Source organism: Manihot esculenta, chromosome 3 (genome assembly GCF_001659605.2).
Source record: "Manihot esculenta cultivar AM560-2 chromosome 3, M.esculenta_v8, whole genome shotgun sequence".
Taxonomy (NCBI): domain Eukaryota; kingdom Viridiplantae; phylum Streptophyta; class Magnoliopsida; order Malpighiales; family Euphorbiaceae; genus Manihot; species Manihot esculenta.
This window is the reverse complement of record NC_035163.2, coordinates 3,636,064-3,660,176: the sequence shown is the minus strand read 5'-3', so window position 1 is coordinate 3,660,176 and position 24,113 is coordinate 3,636,064. Positions and strand designations below refer to the sequence as shown.

At 31.1% G+C, this 24,113-nt stretch overlaps 4 protein-coding genes across 7 annotated transcripts; 3 read left to right on the top strand and 1 right to left on the bottom strand.

Annotated features, from left to right (window-relative positions):
• The first annotated feature begins 540 nt into the window (after positions 1–540).
• Positions 541–4,915, top strand: LOC110610788 (proteasome subunit alpha type-6). Of its 2 annotated transcripts, XR_002487268.2 has the most exons (10): positions 541–716; positions 821–915; positions 994–1,075; positions 1,475–1,571; positions 1,991–2,049; positions 2,257–2,339; positions 2,806–2,901; positions 4,273–4,332; positions 4,623–4,781; positions 4,823–4,915. XR_002487268.2 is itself a non-coding variant. In XM_021750863.2 (9 exons), exons 1-9 carry the CDS (start codon positions 641–643, stop codon positions 4,713–4,715), a joined length of 741 nt encoding a protein of 246 aa, XP_021606555.1. In that variant the 5' UTR covers positions 541–640; the 3' UTR covers positions 4,716–4,915. The 2 variants fall into 2 exon arrangements, 1 of the variants encoding a protein (XP_021606555.1); XM_021750863.2 differs by having other exon boundaries at positions 4,623–4,915.
• Positions 4,916–5,069: 154 nt separating this feature from the next.
• Positions 5,070–7,592, bottom strand: LOC110610787 (protein STRICTOSIDINE SYNTHASE-LIKE 4). The gene is made up of 6 exons (XM_021750861.2): positions 7,369–7,592; positions 7,056–7,268; positions 6,867–6,934; positions 5,779–6,015; positions 5,566–5,698; positions 5,070–5,452 (listed from the first exon to the last, which is right to left on the bottom strand). Exons 1-6 carry the CDS (start codon positions 7,519–7,521, stop codon positions 5,180–5,182), a joined length of 1,077 nt encoding a protein of 358 aa, XP_021606553.1. The 5' UTR covers positions 7,522–7,592; the 3' UTR covers positions 5,070–5,179.
• A 3,537-nt stretch (positions 7,593–11,129) lies between these two features.
• LOC110610554 lies at positions 11,130–13,635 on the top strand. 3 transcript variants are annotated; one of them, XR_006350132.1, is made up of 3 exons: positions 11,130–11,761; positions 13,218–13,342; positions 13,486–13,635. XR_006350132.1 is itself a non-coding variant. In XM_021750531.2 (2 exons), exon 1 carries the CDS (start codon positions 11,283–11,285, stop codon positions 11,736–11,738), a length of 456 nt encoding a protein of 151 aa, XP_021606223.1. In that variant the 5' UTR covers positions 11,130–11,282; the 3' UTR covers positions 11,739–11,761; positions 13,218–13,457. The 3 variants fall into 3 exon arrangements, 1 of the variants encoding a protein (XP_021606223.1); XR_006350133.1 differs by lacking the exon at positions 13,486–13,635 and adding an exon at positions 12,164–12,662 and having other exon boundaries at positions 13,218–13,457; XM_021750531.2 differs by lacking the exon at positions 13,486–13,635 and having other exon boundaries at positions 13,218–13,457.
• Positions 13,636–19,636: 6,001 nt separating this feature from the next.
• On the top strand, positions 19,637–22,102 carry LOC110610553 (cation/calcium exchanger 4). Its single transcript, XM_021750530.2, has one exon. The coding sequence runs from the start codon at positions 19,906–19,908 to the stop codon at positions 21,802–21,804; it is 1,899 nt and encodes a 632-aa protein (XP_021606222.1). The 5' UTR covers positions 19,637–19,905; the 3' UTR covers positions 21,805–22,102.
• Positions 22,103–24,113: the final 2,011 nt, after the last annotated feature.

Here is a 24,113-nt window from a genome sequence, read left to right as displayed (position 1 = left end):
GATGATTTTGACGGGAAGAGTTTTGTAGATAGAGCAGCTGGGCTCTGTTGCATGGGAGAGGCATTTTGTAGAATGGATGGTAGACCAAAATGCCCAGCAGATTCATAGGCATGTCATTTAGATGCTAATATTGAAAACTTTTTCATGCACCGGGTGTACACGTTTAAAAAAAAAAAAAAATCTTATACAAAACATGCAAAGTGCAAGAATTTTCTGCTAATTTTCTTAACTTGGGAAATTCCAAATTGTAATGCTGAAGGGAAAAGGGGTTTGAGATTGTACAAGCTGGCTATGAAAGCAAACAATGGCAAAGAGAATTTTCTGCTAACCCTTTTCAGTTTCCTTCCCTCTAAGGGCCCCAATCCCCTCTGCTAGCAACGAAATTAAATTAAATTAAATTGAAAAAAGGGGAAATGATTGGAGTAATGCCTAATAAATCATAAATCAACGATCCTAAGCAAACCGACACCGTTTAGACGACGGGTGGAGTACAATGACTTTGGAGGGTATTTTGGACAATAGCTTGGAGTTTTCTTGCTCAGCGAGTCACCTGCTCCTGAAAATCAAATAAGAGCTTCGCAATTCGAAGCAAGTTCTCTTCGAAAACAAATAATCTCTGCACGTAAAGAATAAAAAAACAATGAGTAGAGGAAGTGGAGGTGGATACGATCGCCACATCACCATCTTCTCCCCTGAAGGTCGACTCTTTCAAGTCGGTACGTATTCAAACTTTTTCTGTGTGCTACAGTGTCATTGTCTTCATTTGCTTTTCTATGCTGTTTATGTTAGTTTCGATTTTTAAGTTTCTTTTTTTGTTCAGAATATGCGTTTAAGGCAGTGAAGGCGGCAGCCATCACTTCAATCGGAGTTCGAGGGAAGGATTCTGTCTGTGTTGTCACGCAGAAGAAGGTTCCGGTAAGTGCCTTCCTTGTTTGATCTTGGTTTCAAATGATACTGTGTAATTAGATAATTGAAGTTTTGAATTATGAGCAGGACAAGCTTTTGGATCAGACTAGTGTCTCCCACCTTTTTCCTATTACTAAGTACCTTGGATTGCTGGCCACAGGCATGACAGGTCTGCGTCTCTTTCTTTCTCTTGTGAAATTGCACTGAGGTATTCTATGGAGTTTTAGGTCTCTGTGTTAGTGATGCACTTACAGATCAGTGACCATTGATGTTGATGCTGTTTAAGAAAAGGTTATCTGAGATGTATACATTACAACGAGTCATAAATTACTAGCTCGGAAAAGTTAACAATCAAGTATAGGTATTTACTAGAATGTGGGAGAAATTGTGTGTCGATCTATATACAAAGTTAAAATATCTTGATGGACACTCTTGCTTTTCTCTCGGTTTCCTTGTAAATTATGAGGCAACCTATGGTTTAGAATTCAGACATTGCGATTGGTTGCCTTTTCTTATCTGAATTAAAAGCTTGAAAGTTGATTTTCTGTGCCATCGTGTCAATTTTCAGCTGATGCAAGGACTTTAGTTCAACAAGCACGGAATGAGGCAGCTGAGTTTCGTTTCAGATATGGATATGAAATGCCTGTGGATGTATTGGCCAAATGGTACTGAGTTTCTATATCATTTGACCATGTTCCAAGTTGTTACTCCTCACTATTTTGGTTTATATATATATATATTTTTCCCCCTGGGAGGGGGGGGAGCACATTTTTCTGCATTTGGATGGTTAAATTTGCTTGTCAAAACTCATCTTTCAAGATGTAGTTTGAGATTGTCTGAAATCTTTCATTGTTGATTTGGGGTCGTCATTTCAGTTTGTGATATAACACTGTGGCTTCCTGATACAGCTCATATTATTTTCTCTGTTACATGCTTCTTTTGGATTCATATGATTGTTCCATTATCATTTATTTCTCCACAATTATTATATGCAATCATGTAGATGGATTTCTTTTTAACCCTTAGTTTTTACTTCAAGTGATGTTCTTATAATACTAATATTATATTCTTGGTTCATATATAGGATTGCTGACAAATCACAGGTTTACACACAGCATGCTTACATGAGACCCCTTGGAGTAGGTACGTATCTAACCTTTACAAGTACTACTATCCCTTATGCTGTCAACATTATAATTTGTGTGGTAGTTAAGATGCTTGCATTCATGCATAATACAAATGCATGTGTGCAATACAATGTTGCACACAACACAGCCATTTACAGCTATATTTGTTGCTACTTGTCTTACTTCTATTTATTTTAACATTTTCCTTATATTTTCTTTGAAGTTGCCATGGTTTTGGGTATTGACGATGAGAGTGGACCTCAACTCTACAAGTGTGATCCAGCTGGTCACTTTTATGGGCACAAGGTAAGTGGTATATGGATTCTTTTAACCAAATTCATTAAGGATGCTTATGCCATTTGTCTTTTCTTCCAAAAAGCAAGGTAGGCACACATGAGTGCTTATGGTCATGGAATGAACATATCTTGGATGGATTTTTGGGTAGATTGTTTCATCTGCTTTGTATCCGACATCTGCTTTTTTGTCCTATCCTACAACAGAATTCATGTTGTGGAAGAAAATTGTACATAAGCCATTATGAAAAGATAACGAGAGGTGTTGAAGATAAATTCTAATGTCGACTAATTGCATCTCAAAGTAGAGAAGTTGCTGGTGCCTGTGAACTAATCATTTACAGTGCCTGTATGACACAATTTAAGATGCTTCTTTTATGTCAATTGTTTTTTGTATGTTGATTGATTTTAACTTCCCATTCATTGAAGTTCCAAGGGAACTTTGTGCTCAATGGTCTTGATTTTAATATATGTTGCAGGCTACCAGTGCTGGATTGAAAGAACAAGAGGCTATCAATTTCTTGGAAAAGAAAATGAAAAATGACCCAGCTTTCTCTTATGAGGAAACTGTGCAGGTACTTGTATCTTTTCCTTTTTCTTGAAAATGAATTTACTTAGGGGCATATTTATTTGCGTTAATTGCAAATAAGACTTGAACTACATTTCATTTCTCAAATCTCAACTGTAGCCTCAACTTTGGAAATGGTCAATTATGGCGTATACTTCTTCATTGTAATTTTGATGAGTTAATCGAAATTCATTAGTTACATGCAACAGACATAAATGGAGTAGTTAAGCATATCTTTTACCATTTTTAATATCCCTGTATTATTAACTTTTTTGTTATGTTGATGTTTCTTCTATAATAAATAATAACCATGTTAGTATCTTATCTTACATATTATTAGATTGATATAGACAACTTGGCTATATTGAAATATTCAAAGTTTGGTTTGTGGTTTCAGATTGCATAATTTAGACCTTTGTTGTGAATAGCTCTATTTATTTTATTTTGATGCAAATCTTAGGAATGGAGAAAGAGAGAGGAGGTGCTGCTTCATTTGAGGGAAATTATTTTCAAGTCATAAAATCCATTTTTTTGTGACTATACTTTTATTCGTCTTTTATCTATAACCTGTAAATTGGAAATTGTGCTTCTATCCCTTCCATAAGATAAGGGAGTTACAGGTTAAGGCATATATTTGTTGCATTCTGCCTGTGAGTTTTTGTATTTTGAATCCTCTTATGAGTTCCTGATTTTGCTTGCGCATAGGTTAATATTGTATGCTCAAAGAAAAATTCTTTTGTTTTCTTTTGTTCTAAGGTTGAGCTAGGGGATTAATATTAAATTTAACTGAAGAAAAATTTACAGCTAAATGATCAGTTCAAAATTATGATGACTTGATTAAGATTACATGAGTTCCTGGGCTGCTTGATGAACTTATGCATTGGACTGGTTTGTGTTCTGTAGGACAGTGGCTTATCCATGTGGAAGAATGAGGAGTCAGTTGACCCTTATTTTCATTAAAATAATTTTTAAGTATATATAATTATATTATTTATTTTTTGACCCCTCATAAATATAGTTATCGAACCGTCTTTCTGGTGAAAATTAAAATTAAGTTAGTTGTTTGTGTGGCTTGCTAGAATTTATTTAGTTTGTTCTTTTTGTGACATGAAAGATTGATTACAATCTTTCAATTGCTTAACTTCTAACATTTAAAAGTTAAATAAAAAATATATTTTAATATCTGTACTTTTTGTATGTAGACAGCAGATAATAAAAATCTGGAATCCACCACTGCTGTAGGAAAACAATTATTAGTATCTGGTTTGATAATTAGTCCAATTACTGCAAAGGATTCTCTTAGAAGATTTTTGTAGTTTATTTTTTTTAAGTGATATTTCATAAATAAAGCACCTAATAGTGCATAACTGCCATGCAGACTGCTATTTCTGCACTGCAATCTGTTCTTCAAGAGGACTTCAAGGCTACTGAGATTGAGGTATTAATGTTTCCCTTTATCATGTTCAATAATTACTGAATCAGAATAACTGAAAATGGAAAAATGCTAATGGTAAATATTTTAATATATTCACAATCAAAGATACCTGAAGATCAATTAGAGAAACTTGCATTACATCACGTTTTTCCCCCATTAATGGTTTTTCCTTGTTTCCCATGGGATCTATAATTGGATTTTTTTTCCTGTTTTCTTTGGCATAAATAGATGCGCGTTAAAGTTGTAAGAATGTTTCAGCAATTCAGTTGCAAGAATATTTGGTGTTTTTGCAGGTTGGAGTTGTGAGAGCAGATAGTCGAGTTTTTAGAGTGTTGTCAACTGAGGAGATCGATGAACATTTGACTGCTATTAGTGAACGTGACTGATATTTATGGAGTGTTAAAGCTAGTAGACAGTGGATTGTCCCTTGTAGTCATCTGGATACCCTTAGTAACTGACGAGGGGATAAGAGGGAAGGATTACTACAGTACTGCAATCATTTTGAACTTTATTCACCTCTTGCTCCTTAAGTGTTAAATTATAAATTGATGCTTTGATGGATATAATTTCTGCATTCTTTCCTTTATCCTATTGATAAGAAATGATAATGAGCTAAATGGTTCCAGTTAGGGAAAAAAACCATTATTGCAAACATGGCATTTGCAAGTTTTTGCCTGGTTAGTGCCAATTTTTAGATAAGAAAAGCAAGTCACCCCATTTTTCATTATGGACTCAGGAAGGAAGCCTAAAGCTAGACTCGAGAGTTTTTTATTATAATATAATATCATCCAAGTTTCACTAATGCTCAAGCCTAATTTCATGGACACAAGGCTTTTGTTTTATACGAATATCATGTCACTTTCAGTGGTATTTTTCCGATGAAGTTGGTGTTTAGACTTCCCAAGTAAAGATGATCCTCGTACTCAAAAGCTGAAGTTACGAAAGACATTACTCTTCCATCAGCATCATCAAACTTCCTAGTAATCTTGCCATCAGCTGCCACATTTACCACCATTGCTTTCCCGTAAACTCCATTCACTAGTTTAACCAATTTTGGAAAGGATGCTACCAAGTATTTGGATGAAATTGAGGTATGCACAAATCCCAGTTTATCCTGAACAAGCTGCAACACAGATATTGTTGTGAAGCATCAGGCTGCAATCTTTCGGTATAAACTTTGCTAGGTAATAATTTTTCCAAGCTCATATTTTGAAGAGTTGATGGGAATATGAATACCTGAAGCAAACCAATCCAGAAAGAACCATCCGGAGCTAGATTGATGTTATCAGGTCCACCAGGAAGATTCTCAACAAAAATTTCTGTTTTCCCTTTCTTGTTCCCCTTTAGCCAAAATTTCAGGCACCTAAATCTGATTCAGAAACAAGCAATTTGCTGAAATATCTTTTTCTTCCATGTTCTGCAAGAAAGTGGTAAATGAAAATTACTTACTTCCAAGTTTCACAGAAGACCAGAAAATCTTCTTCTCTTGAGAGAGCAACACCATTGGGGAAGCACAAACCATCGAGCAGAATTGAGGTCTCATTCAATGAGGGATCATACTTGAGCAATTGCCCATGAGGCCTGGCCTCCAGAACATCTAGATACCAATCATGGAGTCCAAATTTGGTGCTTGGAACACTAAAATAGAGGTTGCCATCTGAAGCTTCGATCACCTCATCTGCAAACCTAATCAAGCCATATAATTAATTCAACTGATAATGTGGTAAAAATCGAACCAGTCAAATTCAGGATTAAAACCGGTTCTAGTCCATGAACTGGACTAAACTGTTTAATCCTCTTTGAATTGGGATTAAAATCAAGCCGGACATATTCAAATCGAAAGTTAAGAATCAGAATTAGCTTTTTAAAAAAATAATAAATTTATATTAATTGATTTAATTTCACCATTTTTTATAAAAGAAACTAAATAAAATATATATTATAAATTTAAATCTTATTAATTTATGTATCCCAATATCTTGAATAATAAGATTGTTTAGTTCTAAAAAATTTCTAACCAAAATTGAATGGGAAGCAAAGTCGAATTGGAACTACTCCTAACCATAATTGTTTTAAATAGTAACCGATTTTTAACTGAGACCACCAGACAAATTCACCGTTCTGGCCGGCTACGCGAGAGAGACTTCATTGTATTTTATCTAAGGAGATAATGATTAGGAATTCCAATATGCATGATAATGATTTGTATTCATCAATCCAATAAAATAAAGGTAACGCGTTACAATTTGGCTATTTGTTTTATGAAAAAAATTATTTTGATTAAATTTTAAAGAATTTATAATATAAATATGTGAAATTTTATATGAATATAATATTATTTTTTATTATGAATTAATATAAATTTAATTTAAACAAAAATTTCCCACACTCCAGCAGCTTTACAACCTGATTATTTCAGTTGTATCAGAGTCCTTGATTGCCTTCACTACCAAAACTGCTTGAATTTTTTTTTTTTTATCAAAGACAAAGGCTTCATAAGAGCACTTAAATTAGTAAACTATGGATCAGAATTTTACCTTATTTCAGACCCATTAACGTGTGATGCAAGAACTGTTACTCCATCTTCACTAACCTTAAGCAAACCCTGAAATCATAATAAATAATTTCATTAACGCTGGTTTTCATTAAAAATAATATTAATTATTTTAGTAATTGTTTTTGAAAATATTCAAATTATGTAAAAAAAGCGTAAATCGTCTGTTTACCATTTCAGCATCACAAACGACAAGAGCACCTTCCTTGGAGATTGTGATACCAAGCAAGGAATCACTCTCTATCCTCTTCCAATTCTCCCAGGATCCATTCTTGTGCAATCTTTTGATCCATCCATCTCTAACTGCAGTATACAGTAGACCTTCTCTGTCAACAATAACATCTTCTGGACCTTGTAAAATTCCTTCTCCAAGTTTAATCACTTCCTGCAAGGAATCCAAATGAAAGCAAAGCGACTTGATGACAAGCTTCATAAAGAAACAAAGCACATGCTTAAAGATTTATGTAAAGCTCTTTGGTGTTTGCCTGTAACTTGTTGTTAGTGGGGAGAAAATTAGAAGAAGGTGTAGGAAGTAGAAGCAAGTCAGGAGATATGGGTGAGAAGAAGAAGATTTGAAATAGAAAAGCAAGAAAACAAGCTAGCAGAAATCCTGAACATGCCGGCACACAGCGTTTCATTGTCCAGTCAATTCTTGGAATTGTTGGTGAATTTGAAAATTCAAGGGTAATGAGCGGAGTGCAGTGGGGCGGAGCGGAGCGGAGCATTATTGGGGATGATATAGAATTAAATTACTATTATGTCCTTAATGATAAATTTGAGGTCAAATTACACTCTAATCTTTAATTTTTAACATAATTTATAAATCAATCTTTATATTTTTAAAATTAAACATTTAATTTATTATATAATCAGAATAAATATTTTAAATATTTAAAATATATTAAAAAATACTTAAATTTTTTTAATATGATTGAGAATTTTAAATTGTGTAAACTATATTTTAATTTCTGAATGTTAATTTAATTAACAGATTTCTTATATTTATATTTGATTTATTTAAAATTATAATTTTTCTATTTATTATATCCATTAATTTTGAATGGATGCTCAAATTCTATACAATTTTTTAAAATTATCTTTTATAAAGTTTTCAACATAAAAATAATTAAAATTGTAATTATTTTATAAAAATTTTAAAATCGCAAGTATCGAATTATAATTATTTTATAAAAGTTTTAAAATCGTAAGTATCACAGATGTTAATGAATAAAATTAAAAAAATAAAAAATTAATTAAATAAAATATTATAGATAAAAATCAATTGAAATTTAAGTGTTCTTTTAAATAAAAAATAAAAGATCAAAATATTTAAATTATAAGTGTTCTTTTAAATAAAAAAATAAAAAATTAAAATGTTTAAATTATAATAGATGAGAATGAACTGATTATAGAAGGATTTAAGTGTATAATTTTAAAAATATAAAGATTGATTTATTAATTATATTAAAATTTAATTATTTAATATAATTTATTTATTTAAAAAAGTAATAAATATATTTTTACACTTTGTAACTATAAAAATAAATAAAAATATCTTTAATTTGAAAGAAGTGATTATAAAAATTTAAGTGTTTAATTTTAAAAATATAAAAATGGATTTATTAATTATGTTAAAATTTTAGAAACTATGGAATGATTGCCTTTAAAATTTATTAATTAGTTTTTAAAAATTTAAATGCATGCAAAATTTGGAAAAATGCTTAATTATGCCTTGTCACTCATTGAAATCAAATATAATCCCGAAGTTCCAATGAATGTTCAACTTAATATATTCTTAAATTGTGAATTGCAGGCGCCACTTTTCAATTTTTAATTTTATTTTCAATATTAAAATATATTTTTATTTCACAGTTAATTAAATTTTAAATATAAAACTGTTAGTTTCATATTATTAACTAATAATATGAATTATTGTTTTTAAATTTCATGTGATTAATAAAATTAAACAATTATAATAATTTATAATTTAAAAAATATTAATTTCATATTATTACTAAAGTAAAATTAAACTAGAATTAAATTTAGGATGGCTGTGACAGGAAAAAATTATAACAATAACTTTACGTTTGAAAATAATTAAATATAAATAATAAACATAATTATATTGATAAATATGAAAATATTACTTTTACATTTTCATATAATTAATTAAAATATAAAAATCTATGACTAATAATATTCTATATGTTTTTTATAATTATATGGATTTATCTTTATATTTTATTATAACTAATTTATTTATTTATAACTAATTTTAATTAATTATTTTCTAAATTCAAATCCATTCCAAATTCAATTAAAATTATTCAAACTCGTCTATTAAAATTTAGTCCAATCGAATATTAAAATCATACATACTGTTGCATTTTCTCATCAAGTCATGATAAACAATAATTTTTTTTCCTTTTAAATAATATTATACTAAAGGTCTTAAATTTAAGGAGTTTATAACAGACACGACTATATATATATTTTTGTTGATATATATATTATTTTGTATCTGAAACTTAATATTACTATTTCGATTAATTTGAATTCGTACCAAACAGATATATTTAGAGCATAACGCGCTACCTTCTAAATTTTTAAGTCGATTTATATTTAGGATTAAAATTAATAATGCATGTATAGTTGACATCAAAGAAATTAAACTTTGATGGGATGTGATCAACACATTCAAAAAGAAGAAGAGCTTGATTGCATGTCTGAAATAATACCAAACTATGATGCATGATCTGTAGGTATGAGTTCCATCAGAAGAGATTCCTGTCTTCCAGCCAAGCCTTGTTAACCACTGAGATTGGGCCATTTCATGAGGAGGCTGCCACACCTACATTTTCAATATGTCACATCCGAAGAAATACCACAAAAATTGCACATGGGTCATAAAAGGGATAGTGCTCTGCTTCATTGGTCATCAGTTTCTTGTGGAATCTTGATAAAGGTTTCTTAAATCATCAGCCATAATTTATTTATTTTTCCCTCTGAAATTTGGAGCAAGAAAACTAAAACAAATGAAGTATGGATAAGTTTGAAAGCAGATGGCGTTGTGTTTGTCGGTTTTCGGAACAGCTTTAATTATGGATGTCGAGCTACGAGTAAATGCCGAGTTACATCCAACCAAGAATCCCTGCCCTTCCTTCTGTTATTTTTTTAATATAATTCATTTTATAATTTTTTAATTATGTCAAAAATTAACATATATATATTAGGGATGATTGTTGTCATAACTAATTTGATATTTTCTTAAATAAAATTAATAATTTTATATTTATAAATAAAATAAATACTCATAAAAAATTTTATATTTCATATAAAAAGTTTTAATAAAAAAATCTAAAATATCATTAATATACTGAAATCAATTAGTAAATTTTTTAAAAATTTGAGAGACTAATTAATAAATTTTTTAAAATTATAAAAATTAAATAATAAAATATTTAATAATAAAATTAATAAAGAAATTAATTAATAAATTTTTTATAATGTCATAATTATTTTAATATATTTTTTAAAATTAAAAAATTAACTAATAAATTTTTTATATAAGACTAAATAGTAATATTAATTTTATAATTTTTTTTGAACTGAATTGAATTTATAATTAAAGGGATAATTTTAAATGAAAAATAGACATACATGTTAATTTATATATTAACATAAGAGAAATTTCCTTTCTATGTAAATTTCTTCACCTAATTTATATTATTTTGATTTCCTAATTCCAATTAGAATATTAAAAAATATTACAATCAAGCATCTACGACTTAGACACGAGGTCACATGTGTTTAGGATGGACATCGGATTTAATATTTTCGAGTATTTTTATTTAATTTAATATTAATAAGCTAATTTGAATTTAAACATTAGTATTTATAGCTTTTACATTTCGAATATTTATTATTTACATTAGTTTATTTAAATTATTATAATGTAAAATTATTTTTATAATTTTATTTATAAATTTAGCACATTATATCCTTTTAAACAAAAATAAAATTGATTAATTTTACAAAATTACCCTCAATCATCTTCTTTTACCCTAGCCTCCTAAACTCTAATAATTGGAGATTTCAGGTAAATCACCGAATTATAAAAAGAAAATTGCTATGGTTACCACAAATTTCACACAATATCCACAACCCTAATCTTCCCATTGACACGTAGGAAATGAAGCCGCAACCCTGGTTTTACTGGAGTCTTAAGTAGCAACCACTCCACATGGAGACATTCTCAATTATAAGATTGGACGCGTACAGAGACACCCCCACTTGAAAAAAAGCTCCATATCAACTCTGCCCCTCACCGCACCACAAAATACAAACACACACAGAGCAACTGAGAGAGACTTCAATCTTCAATGTTGTGTTACATGAAATGGCAATTTCAGGTGCAGAAACTCAATCAAATCCTGCTGCCAAGCCTGGCCCTCAGGTGGAAGTAGAATCAGTTAAATGCTACTCTTGTGGATTCACAGAGGACTGCACTCCTGCTTATATTTCTCGCGTCCGTGAGCGATACCATGGGCGGTGGATTTGTGGGCTTTGTGTTGAAGCAGTGAAAGATGAGGTTCTGAGATCAGATAGGCTCATTTCTACCGAAGAAGCTCTAAATAGGCACATCAGTTTTTGTAACGAGTTCAGATCATCTAGTCCCCCTAACCAAACGGAGCATCCTATTTCTGTAATGGGCAGGATTCTTCGCCGGAGTTTGGACTGCCCACGAGCTATTCGATCTAATTCCAGTGAGGTTTTGCCTGATGTTGATGTTGAAAAGATTAAAGGGTCGGCGTTAGTTCGTTCTGGGAGTTGTTTCTCTGCTTTGTCTCGTTGAATTCTCGTTTCTAGTTCGTAAAGGTAAATGTAAAAAATCAGTGGAATTCTATTTGTTTTCTGATTGCAATAGGGTATTATTGGCCGAGTATTTTACCTTCTTCAGGAAATTATTGAAATACAGAAATTTTAGTTTAGAGCTCACCTGCATAAATTCGTGTGTACATATCAACCCAGATATTTATTTATGTTAAATATGCTGCTTCAGTTTCTTTTCTTCCTTGTATTGCTTATTTTATCTCCTCTACACTTTTCTGCCGAAGTATTTTTCTATCCTAATTAACTGAACTTATCCTAAAAGTCTGAATTCAAATAGTATCAGAGAATAGAAATCTCTTTGTAGAAAAACAACCCAGCAATTCATCTTTCACATTTCACAAATGGCTCAATGGATGCTGTACTGTAATAAATTTTCACTCTTGGCAGTGTCTGTAGAAAATGAAAAAATAGAAGGAATCTTACAGCTAATATTCATCATGAAAATGAAAGTGGTATTAATCGAGACTAGCTAGTTTCGATTCTATTTTCTTCAAGTATGCCTGTTCTGCAGAATGACTTAATTGTAAGGTATCCAAAAGAAGGAAAACATTGGCAATAACAACAAAAGAAAAAATGAAGTTGCTTGGAAAATTCCCCAGAAAGAAAGAAGACAACGGTTGAAGAAGGTAGTCAGGTCCAGGAACTTGTCAGTTTTCTGCTCTACCCTCTAGTGTGACTTTGGCCTTAGCCAAAGGGAAACAAATGGTCGGTGCTATGAACCTTCTGGCCACACGAATCTGGATTCATCTAGACAAATCTTCGGCTATATGTGAATTCTTCGAAAAAATCAAGAAAGGACAGAATATGTGTGGGACAGGGTTGTGGACACCCCTTCTTTTTTGGGGTCTGTTTTTTTGGTCCAAGGTTTTGTCAGGGTCATCATCTGGTAAGGAAAGGCCACAGTTGGCCAACTTGCTTTGCCATTGCAGCTGTATTGTTACTGCAGTCTTTGGATTTTCCTGTTGTTGATTGTTCATTTACTTGCTCGGACCCCATGTGTTTGCTTTTGTTGTTCTTCGTAAAGTAAGAAAGCCTAAAGGGCATGTTCAGTTTTAATGGTTATTTATAAGAATTTATAAATGTCGGAAATTGAAATGGATCATAAATATCTTTCAGGATAAGGTTTATCAGAAGTCTCAAAATATCTAGTTCTGGATTATTCAATTAAAGAAAAGAAACATAAAAAAAATACCCAACAAAACTCTGTAAACAGTTTCCTAGATTAATGAGTGTTTTGATGTGATCCAGTTGAAGTTTCTGATTTTCTTAATTTCTGTAGTCAGCTGCTTTGACTTAAAAATCTTAAAACTCTCTCAATTCATGGGTGAATAAAGTATTACCCTTTGCAATGTTCTTACCTAACCTTAATAATAAATTGGTGGTGTCTTTTATTTTTATCTTCATATTTTGCACTCATATTTTGTTTTTTCTTTAATTGCAGTTTTCAACTAGAGAATGAGTAGGAGAAAGAGAGAGAGAACATGAGAGAACGTGACAGAGTGAACGGTGCCTTAGTATAAGACATTGCTCTACCGTAAATCGTGATTCTATGACTATTTCAAAACGGTAAATATTATGGCTGAGGTTTTCCACTTATATTGTCGGAGATGTATGTGCTACTAGTGTTCTTTCTTAGTTTGTTGTGCCTCTTTTAGAATGTATGTGGTTGATTTTCTTCCTATCAATAGTTTGTTCCCTTTCTATGTTAGGTGCTTTGTGTATATGGTGTATCGGAGCTGTTTGTGCTTCTGGGTTTCTTGTTTGGTTTGTTTCCTTTCGCCATGATTTACTGTTGGTTTGTCTCGCTGTCACCGTTCCGTTTGATCGTAGACCGGGCTGTTGGTTTTTGTAGCTAGGGAGGGAGGTGCATGTCCTAAGGCCAGTTTGGGCCTTCTCCATATCTTGCCCTTTTTTTTTCTTTTTCTTTTGAAGATGTAGAAAAATTTTATTAACCACTATGAAATTTCAACAGAAATAAAATATAAATAAAAGATAAAACAGTCCATTTTACCTGATTTGTTAAAAAAATGGCAGTCATAGACAATACATGTAATACGCCATTAGTAGATCGAGAAATATAATGAATACTAACACTGTTCGCCTCATGAAGTAGAGATTTATAATCATAAATAACTGAACCAAAGGCCGAGTAATCCATGTAATACGCCATTAGTAGATTGAGAAATATAATAGCCCGAACGCTAAGTTGAGCATCTGACTTCACAATCACATTAGACCATTCCTCACTTTTAATCTAGTTAAGAGCTTCTCTGATGGTTAAAGTTTCAGCACTCTTTGCTCCAATATCACCAAAAACCACCATTTGCTTAGCATGAATAAACTCTCCCACATTATTACAGGTTACCATACCTAATTCAACATGGGAATGATCAAAAGTAGCTGCATCGACATTTATTTTTAAAACACCTCCAGGAGAATTTTTTCAACCCAGCATTAACATCACGTATTCATTTAAACTTGTTGGCTTTGCTTGTGCAGCAGTCTAATCTTGAAAAAAATATCGAGCAAAGGAGATCACTTGCAGAGGAGACTTCCATACTCGTTTCTAAACCAACTGGTTACGTTGTGTCCAAATAGCCAAAAGGTGATCAAAATCACACCAGTCTGCTCCAACGATATAGGAATTAACACAAGGGAAAGCCACTCAAATATAGTATTGACATGAGGATGAACCTAGCCTAGCTCAGTATGCAGTCAACAATCCCGAGCAAAGGGGCATGAGACCAAAACATGCATTATAGTTGCATTATGATAGAAATAACAGGTATTATGCACAGGGATGTGTCGTCCCTATAGCACCTCCAAACAAGGGACAGACCAAAACATGCGTTATAGTTGCATTATGATAGAAATAACAGGTATTATGCACAGGGATGTGTCGTCGCTATAGCACCTCCAAACAAGGGACAATTGCGTTACACATACGCAAAGCGAAGTTCAATACCTTGGCTGGAACATGAAGATGTCATAAGTTCTTCCATATTGGACTATAATCAGCAGCACCTACAACATTAACTTGTATTGTCAGAAAACGATAAGAATTTTTCACGAAAAAATTACCTATGGCCTCTCATTTCCATGCCCAACAATTTGGGATAGACCGTCTACTTAAAGGAATCGCGGCAATAGCATTAACATCCTCATCACAAAACATGGACCGAATTAAGGACAAATTTCATTTGTGATCCTGAATTAAATCTGATACCATAAGTGGTATGTAACCTGCAAGCATATCAGTAGCCACTTTTGAGATATCATGGAAGGCAGCCATGCATTCATCCATATGGAGATAATAGTACCAGTACCAACTCTTTTATACGCACCTTGAGAAATTAAGGACTTATATTCCCAAAGGCTCCTTCAAGTATAACTTGGATTGTTCCCCAACATCGAATCCAAGTATGAGCAGTCTGGAAAATATTGAGCCTTTAATAATCTAGCCACCAACGAGTCAGGTTTAGTTAATAGACTCCATGCATTACGGCCTAACATAGAAATATTAAAGTCATGGAAATTCTTAAATCCAAGACCACCCAAGTGTCCTTTGCTAACTGACACAATGATTCTTTTTTAATTATTCATATCCTTAGACTACCATTATTGAGCCATAAGCTATTGGGGTTCATTACAAAATGTTTTGGGCAACAAAAATATATTCATGACATAATTAGAAAGGGCTTGCAAAACCGTCTTGTGTAATACTTCTTTGTCTGCTCTAGAAAGAATCTGACGCTTCCAAGAATTACGTTTCTGCCACGTACAATCTTTTATAAATTGAAACACTTCCTTTTTATTAATATCAATACGAGTTGGTATCCCAAATATAATCTCAAATTCGACTGTTTCTGGACATCAAGAATATAACAAACCTAACTACGGATAGCCAAATTAGTAATTTTAGAAAAACACATAAAGAACTTGGTATAATTAATTTTTTGACCCGATGTATAAGTATAAATAGCAAGAATATCTAGAATAACAATAGTTTAATCAGTAGATGGTTTAAAAAATACTCTTGCCCTTCTAGACTTTTAATATAAAATCTCTTGCATGAAATTCATTAAATAAGGAGGTCGACTCATAGAGAAATAAATGTCTATGTGAGCTGATTATATACTTTGTAGCATTTTTTTTTTCTAGACAAGAAGGTTTAGGAATTATTTAAACACTCAACTGAATTTAATAGATAAATAAATTGTGCAAATTATAATTTAAAGTTTAATGGATCTATGACTTTAGGTTTACTGGATAGTGATAATTTATATTTATATTTAAAATTTTTTATCTTAATAAGAAATTTAATTTTTTTAATTTTTTACTATTATATTAAAGAATTAAATTAAATTTCAAAAAGTTAACCGTAAATTATAATATAGTGTCTTAAAGCTTTATTTAACTATTAAAATAATTATTAAAAAATATTTTAATTTTAATAATATTTTTTTATTAATTTTATTATTCATTCTTTATTTTAACTTAAAAATTTAAAATTTGAAATAAAAGAAAATTTTATAGATTAAAACAAATAATACTTCATTTATTTAATATTTCTTGTTTAATATTATTAATATGAATCTAGAGTTTTTTATGCATGAATAATGTGCACATGATTTACAATAGTGTTGATAATATTTAATAAAACACATAGAAATTCATTTGTAATATATTTATTATTATACAAAATTTAAAGTAAAAAACTATATGCTATATTAAAAAATAGAAATTACATTATAATTTATCATTAATTTTTTAAATTTAATTTTATTTACTATAATTATAATAAATTAAAAAATTTTAAATTTATTATCTAAAATTTAAAAATTTAGATATAAAAATTAATTAACATAAACATTTAGATTTATAATATAACAGCCTTTTTGAGTATCATCAGTTTAGTTATTATTATTATAAATAAAATTGCTGTTGGTGAGAATAAAAAAATAATAAACAAATCATTCTCGATTGCATTTTGTAGGATTTTATATTTAAAAAAATTATCATTTAATTTAAACGAGATTTTTTTTATTTAGAGAAAATATAATAAGTTTATTATAAAAATAATAAAAGTTAAGAGATTTTGTCTTTAGTTGTATTGAGTTATAATATATAAAAATATATATTTTTTTAAAAAATTATATCTGAAATTTGATAAGGGTCGGCAACAACACAGGTTGAAATGGTGGGCCCCAAACCAATGTTCTAGGCTCTTGAGCCAGGCTTGATTTGGCCCAACCCAAAATTTGAGTAGAATGCAGCTTCATGACCTAATAAACTATTATTTTTAATAATAAAATATACTGTATTTATGAAAACTAAAATTATTTACCATTTTTAAAAAATTGAATAATAAAAATTACTATTTAATTTTTATTATTATTCAGTTTCAAAAAATATATTAAAATAGTATTTAATAAATTTTAATATTTTTGAAGTGAATATAATTTAAAAATTAATAAAACAATTATAAATGAAAATAATTGCTTCTTTCATTAATTTTAGTTGTTAAGTTTTCACTTTTTAATTCTTATACTCTGAAAAAACTTATTAGTAGTTAATCTCTTATAGTTTTAAAAAGTTTATTAATAACTTCATATGTATTTAGTTTTTTTTTTCAATATTAAATAGTTAAAAAATTAACCAAAATAATTAATTAGTATAATTTTTAAAATTATAAAAACATATTAATGTTATTTTTTGACATTGTGATTAACTAACCCAGGGACTAAAACAATATTATTTATAATAAAATTTTATTTTTATAATTTTAAAAAATATTTACTATTTTATGTATTTTTTTCATTTTTATGTTAATTAAAATATATTAAACTTTTGATATTTCAAATTAAAAAATATTTTATTATTAAAAAATGCTGTGTCGGAAAGTATGTGTTCATTAATGTGAAATTTATGGAGTACAAGAAATGTTTTTGTCTGGCAAGCGAAGTCAATTTCCCCTTATACTGTGGTTACATATGCAGTTCGGTTTTTGAAGGACTGACAGTCCGTTTCTAGTGTTTATGGGGTCGAACTGGGCATGGTGCGGCTGGAATTTCTGAGCATACGGTTGCTGAAGCTTCTGCAAGTTCTGGGTGTGAGGTTGCTGCAGTTTTTGATGGAGTAGCTGTTGCAAATTTTTGAGGCTGCTGTTCCTGCTAACGTTGGCCATGATTGGCAACCTCCCCCTACGGGCTTTTTCAAAGGCAATGTTGATGCTAGTGTTGGTCCAGATTTCATGGCTTTTGCTGCTGTCTTTAGAGATGCTGGTGGTGGTTTTATTGCAGCAATTTCAAATTATTTGGATGGACTATTTACTCCAGCGATGGCGGAGATGCTAGCAATATGGAAAGTTGTTCGTTGGCTTCATGAACGAAGATGGCATAATATTTTTTCCGAGACAAATTTTAAGCTAGTTAGTGATACAATTCAGTTTGTAGATTTGACAGATAGGAGTAAGTGTTGAAATAGTGGTATTGCGAGCAAACAAAACCAGAAAAAAGACGATATACTTTTTATCAGTAAAATTTTTTTTTTTCTTTTAAGAATTCTCGGTAGATTAGTGATGAGGACGGACGCTTGGTGCCCTAAGGGAATCTTGACTCACAAAGACCGGTGAAGATTGCCGGAATTCTCAAATTTGAAAGATGGGGTTGCGGTGGTTGAATAATTGAGTGCTTCTTGTACCATTTGGATGTTTTGAAATTCTGTTTTTACTTATTTTTATCTAAGTTCTATTTTTTTTTATAAAAAAATAAAGAAAAAATTAATATTTAATCTTTATATTATAAAAAATACATTAATTCATTTTTAAAATTTAAAAAATATATTAAAATATCTCTAATATTTTAAATAATATATTACTTAACTTTTTTAAAATTTTAACTGTTAAAATATTTTACTATTAAATACGTATTATTAATTTGTTTTTTAAGATTATAAAAAATATATTAATTAATTTTTGCATTGAAAATATTTTAATTTTTTATAATAATTAACTATTAAAATTAATGGATGAATCAGTTTAAAGAAAATTTAAAAATATTTTAATATAATTTTTTAAAATAAATAGATTTATTAATAATTTTTTTTATAATACGAAGATTAAATAATAAATTTTTTAAGAGAGCTGAGTTTTTATTTCTTTATTAAATTTTGTCCAAGTTTCTTGGTTCTTGTTATTACAGTAAAAAATGTTGTCGGATTTATTGATTAACAGCTGTTGTCCTTGAAGTTTGTTGCTTTTAGTTCAGGATTTTATCTTCACTGTTTCTTTATTTTGTTTAATTCTTGGAATTGGAATCAATGGGTAATTTTTTTTTTTTTTATTTTTTATGTTAAATAAAATACTAAATAATTCTAAATTTAAAAACATAAAAAAATCAACATTTTGTCGTTTAAAAATTAGGAAAATGTTTTTTTTAGTAAAAAGAGTTGAGAATATTTGACTAGGTTTGTTAAATCCAAAAATTTAGGACATACTAAAAAATATTGAGGAACTAATTTAAATTTATTTCTCAACTTATCCTTTATACCAAGAAAGCTCCTCTGTTTTCTTTCTATTTTTTAATTTAATTATTAAGGGTTACAATAATTTAATTTAATTTAATTATTTTTTAATAATTTTCTTTTTGAAAATAATAAAATTCATTTTTTTAATTTTAAATTAAATTTTAAAAAATAAGAATTATATGAAATTATATAAGAATTGTTTAAATTATTTCCTGAAATCATAAATAACATTAAATTTTAAAAAATAAGGATGGCCGTAATATGAGAAAGCAGCCAGAATCACTCCAGCGATCAAAACAAAATAAAGATATGTCTTAATCTAAGCAATATAATTGGAGTCACAATCGTCGTACCTGAGAAAGCCTCTCTGCAACCCGCCAATCCCTCACCCACGGGCATATCTCATCAAGAAGCTACGCAGAAGTTCTCTCTTAGTGCCTCCAACAAGGACGAAGCACGAAGCTCACCTCCTCAACCCCACCAAATCTTCCCGCCTTTCCCTGCTGTCTCTTTCTCCTTTTGCTTCCTATAATTTCCCTATTTACCATTTCAGCTTTACGGCAATTCCACTTCCTATACGCCATCCCTATCTTCTACCCAGCATGGCAGAACCAAATGGATTTTACGGAATTCGTAATTCTCAATTCCGTGGCATTTTCAGTGGAATATGGTTTTTGATGTTGCTTTTTTTATTGTACAATCAGGGGAATTCTCTTCAGAATCCGTTTCTACTTAACTCGCCTTGGCCTCTTCCTCTCACTCAACAATGGAGCTTGAGAGGCAGGAGCATTTCTGAAAGTAATGTCACCACCTCTCTCACTGATGCCAAAGTCATCCCGCATACTGATCCGAAAGTGTGTTCTGGGTTGTTTGAGCACAAGGGTTACAGTAATCACTGTGAATATTTGATTGCTCATCCTGAGTGCACTTCAGGTGGCTTTTTCAATTACATCAGATTTTACTTCTGTGATTGTCATAAGTTTGCCATTTTGGGGTATGTAGTATTGGGTCTATGGCTTGTAGCTCTTTTTTATTTGTTAGGAAATACTGCAGCAGATTACTTCTGTTGTTCCTTGGAGAAGCTGTCGAATCTGTTGAAGTTGCCCCCAACTGTTGCTGGTGTTTCTTTGCTGCCGTTGGGGAATGGAGCTCCTGATGTATTTGCTAGTATTGCTGCATTTTCTGGCAATGATACAGGTGAAGTGGGTCTCAATAGTGTCTTAGGTGGAGCTGTTTTTGTTTCTTGCGTTGTTGTGGGTACTGTCTCTCTTTGTGTTTCGGAGAGGAGGATTCAGATTGATAGGACATGTTTTGTAAGAGATGTATGCTTCTTTCTGTTTGCTCTTCTGTCACTTAGTATTGTTATGCTTGTTGGTAAGATGACTGTAGAAGGCGCAGTAGCATTTGTTTCGATTTATGTGGTTTATGCATTTGCAGTTGCAGCAAATGAGATTTTTAAGAAAAATTCCTGGAGATTGAGATTGGGTTCTGTAACACCACTGCTTCCTGTTACTGAAAGTGCATTTTCTCATGGAAGTGAAGATGATGAATCTGTTTATGCCTCACTGCTCAAGTCTGACTCCAAATTTGATGTACCACAACTCCAAGACGAGGTGCCTCAATGGATGTGGGCTTCACATTTGGCAATTTATTCTAACGAGATTGTGAAGGAGAGTTCAGAAAATGAATGGGGTTGGAATGAGATACAAACAGTGAGGAATCAATCTTCCTGCTCCTGTTCAAATTTGTGTTGCTTGCTGGAGATGCCATTGACACTCCTGAGAAGATTGACAATTCCTGTAGTTGAGGAGCAACGATGGTCAAAAGGGTATGCTGTTGCCAGTGCTACATTGGCACCACTTCTTCTTTCTCTTTTATGGAATACCCGAGATGAGGTTAGTATTCTAAATCGACAAATTTCATATTTCCTTGGAGTTTCTTCTGGCGGAGTTCTTGGTGTCCTTGCATATATATACACCAAAGAGGACGAACCGCCGCGCAAGTTTCTATTGCCATGGATTCTGGGGGGATTTTTAATGAGCATCATCTGGTTCTACATGGTTGCGAATGAGCTTGTTGCTTTGCTTGTAGCATTAGGCGTAATATTTGGAATCAACCCATCACTCCTTGGCTCAACTGTGTTGGCATGGGGAAACTCTATGGGAGATTTGATGTCAAATTTTGCACTGGCAATGAATAGTGGAGACAGTGTGCAAATTGCAATGTCAGGATGCTATGCAGGTCCTATGTTCAACACAATTGTTGGGTTGGGGCTGTCGATGATGCTTGGAGCCTTGTCTAGGAGACCCAATTCTTACAAAATTCCTGAAGACAGGAGTTTGTTTTATACAATGGGATTTCTTGTGTCGGGGCTGATTTGGTCACTCATTGTGTTACCACGCAACGACATGCGGCCTAACAAAATGTTAGGGATTGGGCTTATAGCAATCTACTTAATGTTTCTGGTATTCAGGGTGAGTATATCAATTGGTGATGATTGATATGTCAATGGCAGGAATTTTTGGAATTTTGCTTTGTCACCAGCAGTGGCATTTGATATTCTTCAACCCCATGAAGCCTAAATTTTGATCTTGCCCAATTCATCCTCTGTTTTTCCAGCATTTGATGAGCTCACTTGGAAGAGTTTTGGCTTGTTTCGTGCATGTTGTGCAAGTGTCTTGTTTGATTCTTCATTGTAATTGAATGCCTTTAGCTAGTTGGTGTTACAACTGCGCAGGATTCTAATGCGATTAATTGAAGGCATGATCGATGGGAAATGAAATATGGAACCAAATTTATTTGTGAAAATTAGTTTTGTTTTTTATTTTTCATTTTTCATGAAAAACATGTCGATTTGTTAATAATAATAAAAAACATTTTTAATTCAAAATTTTTAAAGAAATATATATAACCAGCGTTCCTAATAAATGATTCCAATCCCATTTATAAAATGAAATTATTTGATCGGTTCAATGTGCAGTTTGAATCGAACCGGGAAGAAGGCCACATACATTTGTATGATATACTCATTTTCGTTAGCGTTTCTCTTTGTAGTTTTGATGCCTTTTTAACTAAAAAGTATATTCATGAATTAACTCTCAAATTTATAAGTAAATGAATTTTTTAATTTTATTTAACATAATTTCTAAAAACTTAAATTTAATTTATTTATTAAATAAATCTGACTCTTTAGAAAATTAATCTAATCAACTCAAAACTATTATTCAGCCTTATCTCAATTTCTTTTATTTAGATTTACTGGATACAAAATTTATAAATTTATAAATTTTCACATTTATATTTTAAAGTTAAAATCTTAAATAATAAAATTAATTATTTTATATTTACTTCAATTTTAATTATTAATCTCAATTAATTTTGATAAAAAAAATTTTAATTTATATGTTATATTATGTGAATCATTATTTTTAAAGCTATTAAATAAAAAATTAAATCAGTAAGTTTCCCTCTATGATCCTTTTGTTACTCGATACTCTTGCTCTTGCCTTTTCCTCTTCCTTAAACGTAACTTCTTCTTTCTCCTTCTCCATGGAAAACGATATGCATCAATTGACTATTGATGAAGAAGAAGATTTTATTGTTCCTATTAAGAACTCCAGAGATATTCTGATCGTCACTTATGATTTCTATATAATAGAGATGTTTCTCACATATAATGCAATCAATTTTCAGAATATGCAGACCTTTTTGGCAGATTTATGGCATCATTTAGAAAGGTATCTATTATAGAATTAGAGGCAAAAAGATATCCGTTTCAGTTTTTAATAATGTTGATTTTGAAAATATAGGAAATGAGACTCTTAGTTGTACAATCAATTCCTGCTTGTTTAGAAGGAGATACAAGGTAATGAAAAATCATCTCCATATCCCTCTAACTCATTCTGATTTTTGGGTTTTGAATCAAGACCTCCCTTCTAGTTATTATACCGAGACGTTGGCTAAATTGATCAGGAATTTTGTTGGCCACTATAAAGAGTATAATATGAAAAATGCTTCAGCTATATTGTCGGGCCCTATGAGAATTAAAGTTTGTTTGGATATTCGGCAAACTTTGAAACGATGGAAGAAGTTTGTTGGAGATGATAATACTATGTTTACTGTGAAGTTTCAATACGAAAAGCTGACTATTTTTTGCTATCTATGTGAAAAACTGGGTCATGTGAAAGTTTTCTGTGACTTGACTTGCGGCTGAGGTTGAAGAAAGAATATATCAAGTTTGGTTTGGGTGATTTTCTCAGAACACCTGTTCGTCAGAACCAAAGACCGACAAGCATGTGGCTACGTGATTCTGGCAATTTTTCTCAGTCAGGATTTGTGGCAGAATTGGCATCAACTAGTAATTTTGAAAACACTAATTTGGCAGTACATAATAGGCATTTCTCTTTATTTGGCAAAAGTCAACCCATTGTAAATAAGGAGACTGACGACCATATTATGGACATGAACAAGAATTCTGTGGGCCAAGCCAGTTCTGATAAACTTGATGAGGAGATTGCAGCCCGAATAAAATGGTGATGTTAAAAAAAGGCTAAGAAACACTAAACATAACGTTATTTTAGGTTTTTCTTCCTCTCAACGAGATGCCTCTAACAACACCCCTGCGAATATTAATCTTACAGGTAACAGTGAAGCGGCTCATCCCGTCAAAGGTTGGGATAGCCGAAAACAATGATCGTCTTGTGTTGAAACTGTCGAGGACTCGACAATCCTCGGACAGTTAATGCATTGAAGGATTTGATTACTAGTTACAAGCCGGACATTTTATTTTTTATGGAAACAAAAACTTTTA

What these genes read in the sequence shown, in the direction of transcription:
- LOC110610553 (XM_021750530.2), top strand. Translation starts at nt 19,906, where the DNA reads ATGGCAGAACCAAATGGATTTTACGGAATTCGTAATTCTCAATTCCGT.
- LOC110610787 (XM_021750861.2), bottom strand. Translation starts at nt 7,521, where the DNA reads ATGAAACGCTGTGTGCCGGCATGTTCAGGATTTCTGCTAGCTTGTTTT. An exon ending in TCGTTTGTGATGCTGAAATG is followed by an intron (nt 6,935 to 7,055) that starts GTAAACAGACGA and finishes TTATGATTTCAG; the next exon opens with GGTTTGCTTAAGGTTAGTGA. An exon ending in GTTAATGGGTCTGAAATAAG is followed by an intron (nt 6,016 to 6,866) that starts GTAAAATTCTGA and finishes TGGCTTGATTAG; the next exon opens with GTTTGCAGATGAGGTGATCG.
- LOC110610554 (XM_021750531.2), top strand. Translation starts at nt 11,283, where the DNA reads ATGGCAATTTCAGGTGCAGAAACTCAATCAAATCCTGCTGCCAAGCCT.
- LOC110610788 (XM_021750863.2), top strand. Translation starts at nt 641, where the DNA reads ATGAGTAGAGGAAGTGGAGGTGGATACGATCGCCACATCACCATCTTC. An exon ending in TCACGCAGAAGAAGGTTCCG is followed by an intron (nt 916 to 993) that starts GTAAGTGCCTTC and finishes AATTATGAGCAG; the next exon opens with GACAAGCTTTTGGATCAGAC. An exon ending in CATGAGACCCCTTGGAGTAG is followed by an intron (nt 2,050 to 2,256) that starts GTACGTATCTAA and finishes TTTTCTTTGAAG; the next exon opens with TTGCCATGGTTTTGGGTATT.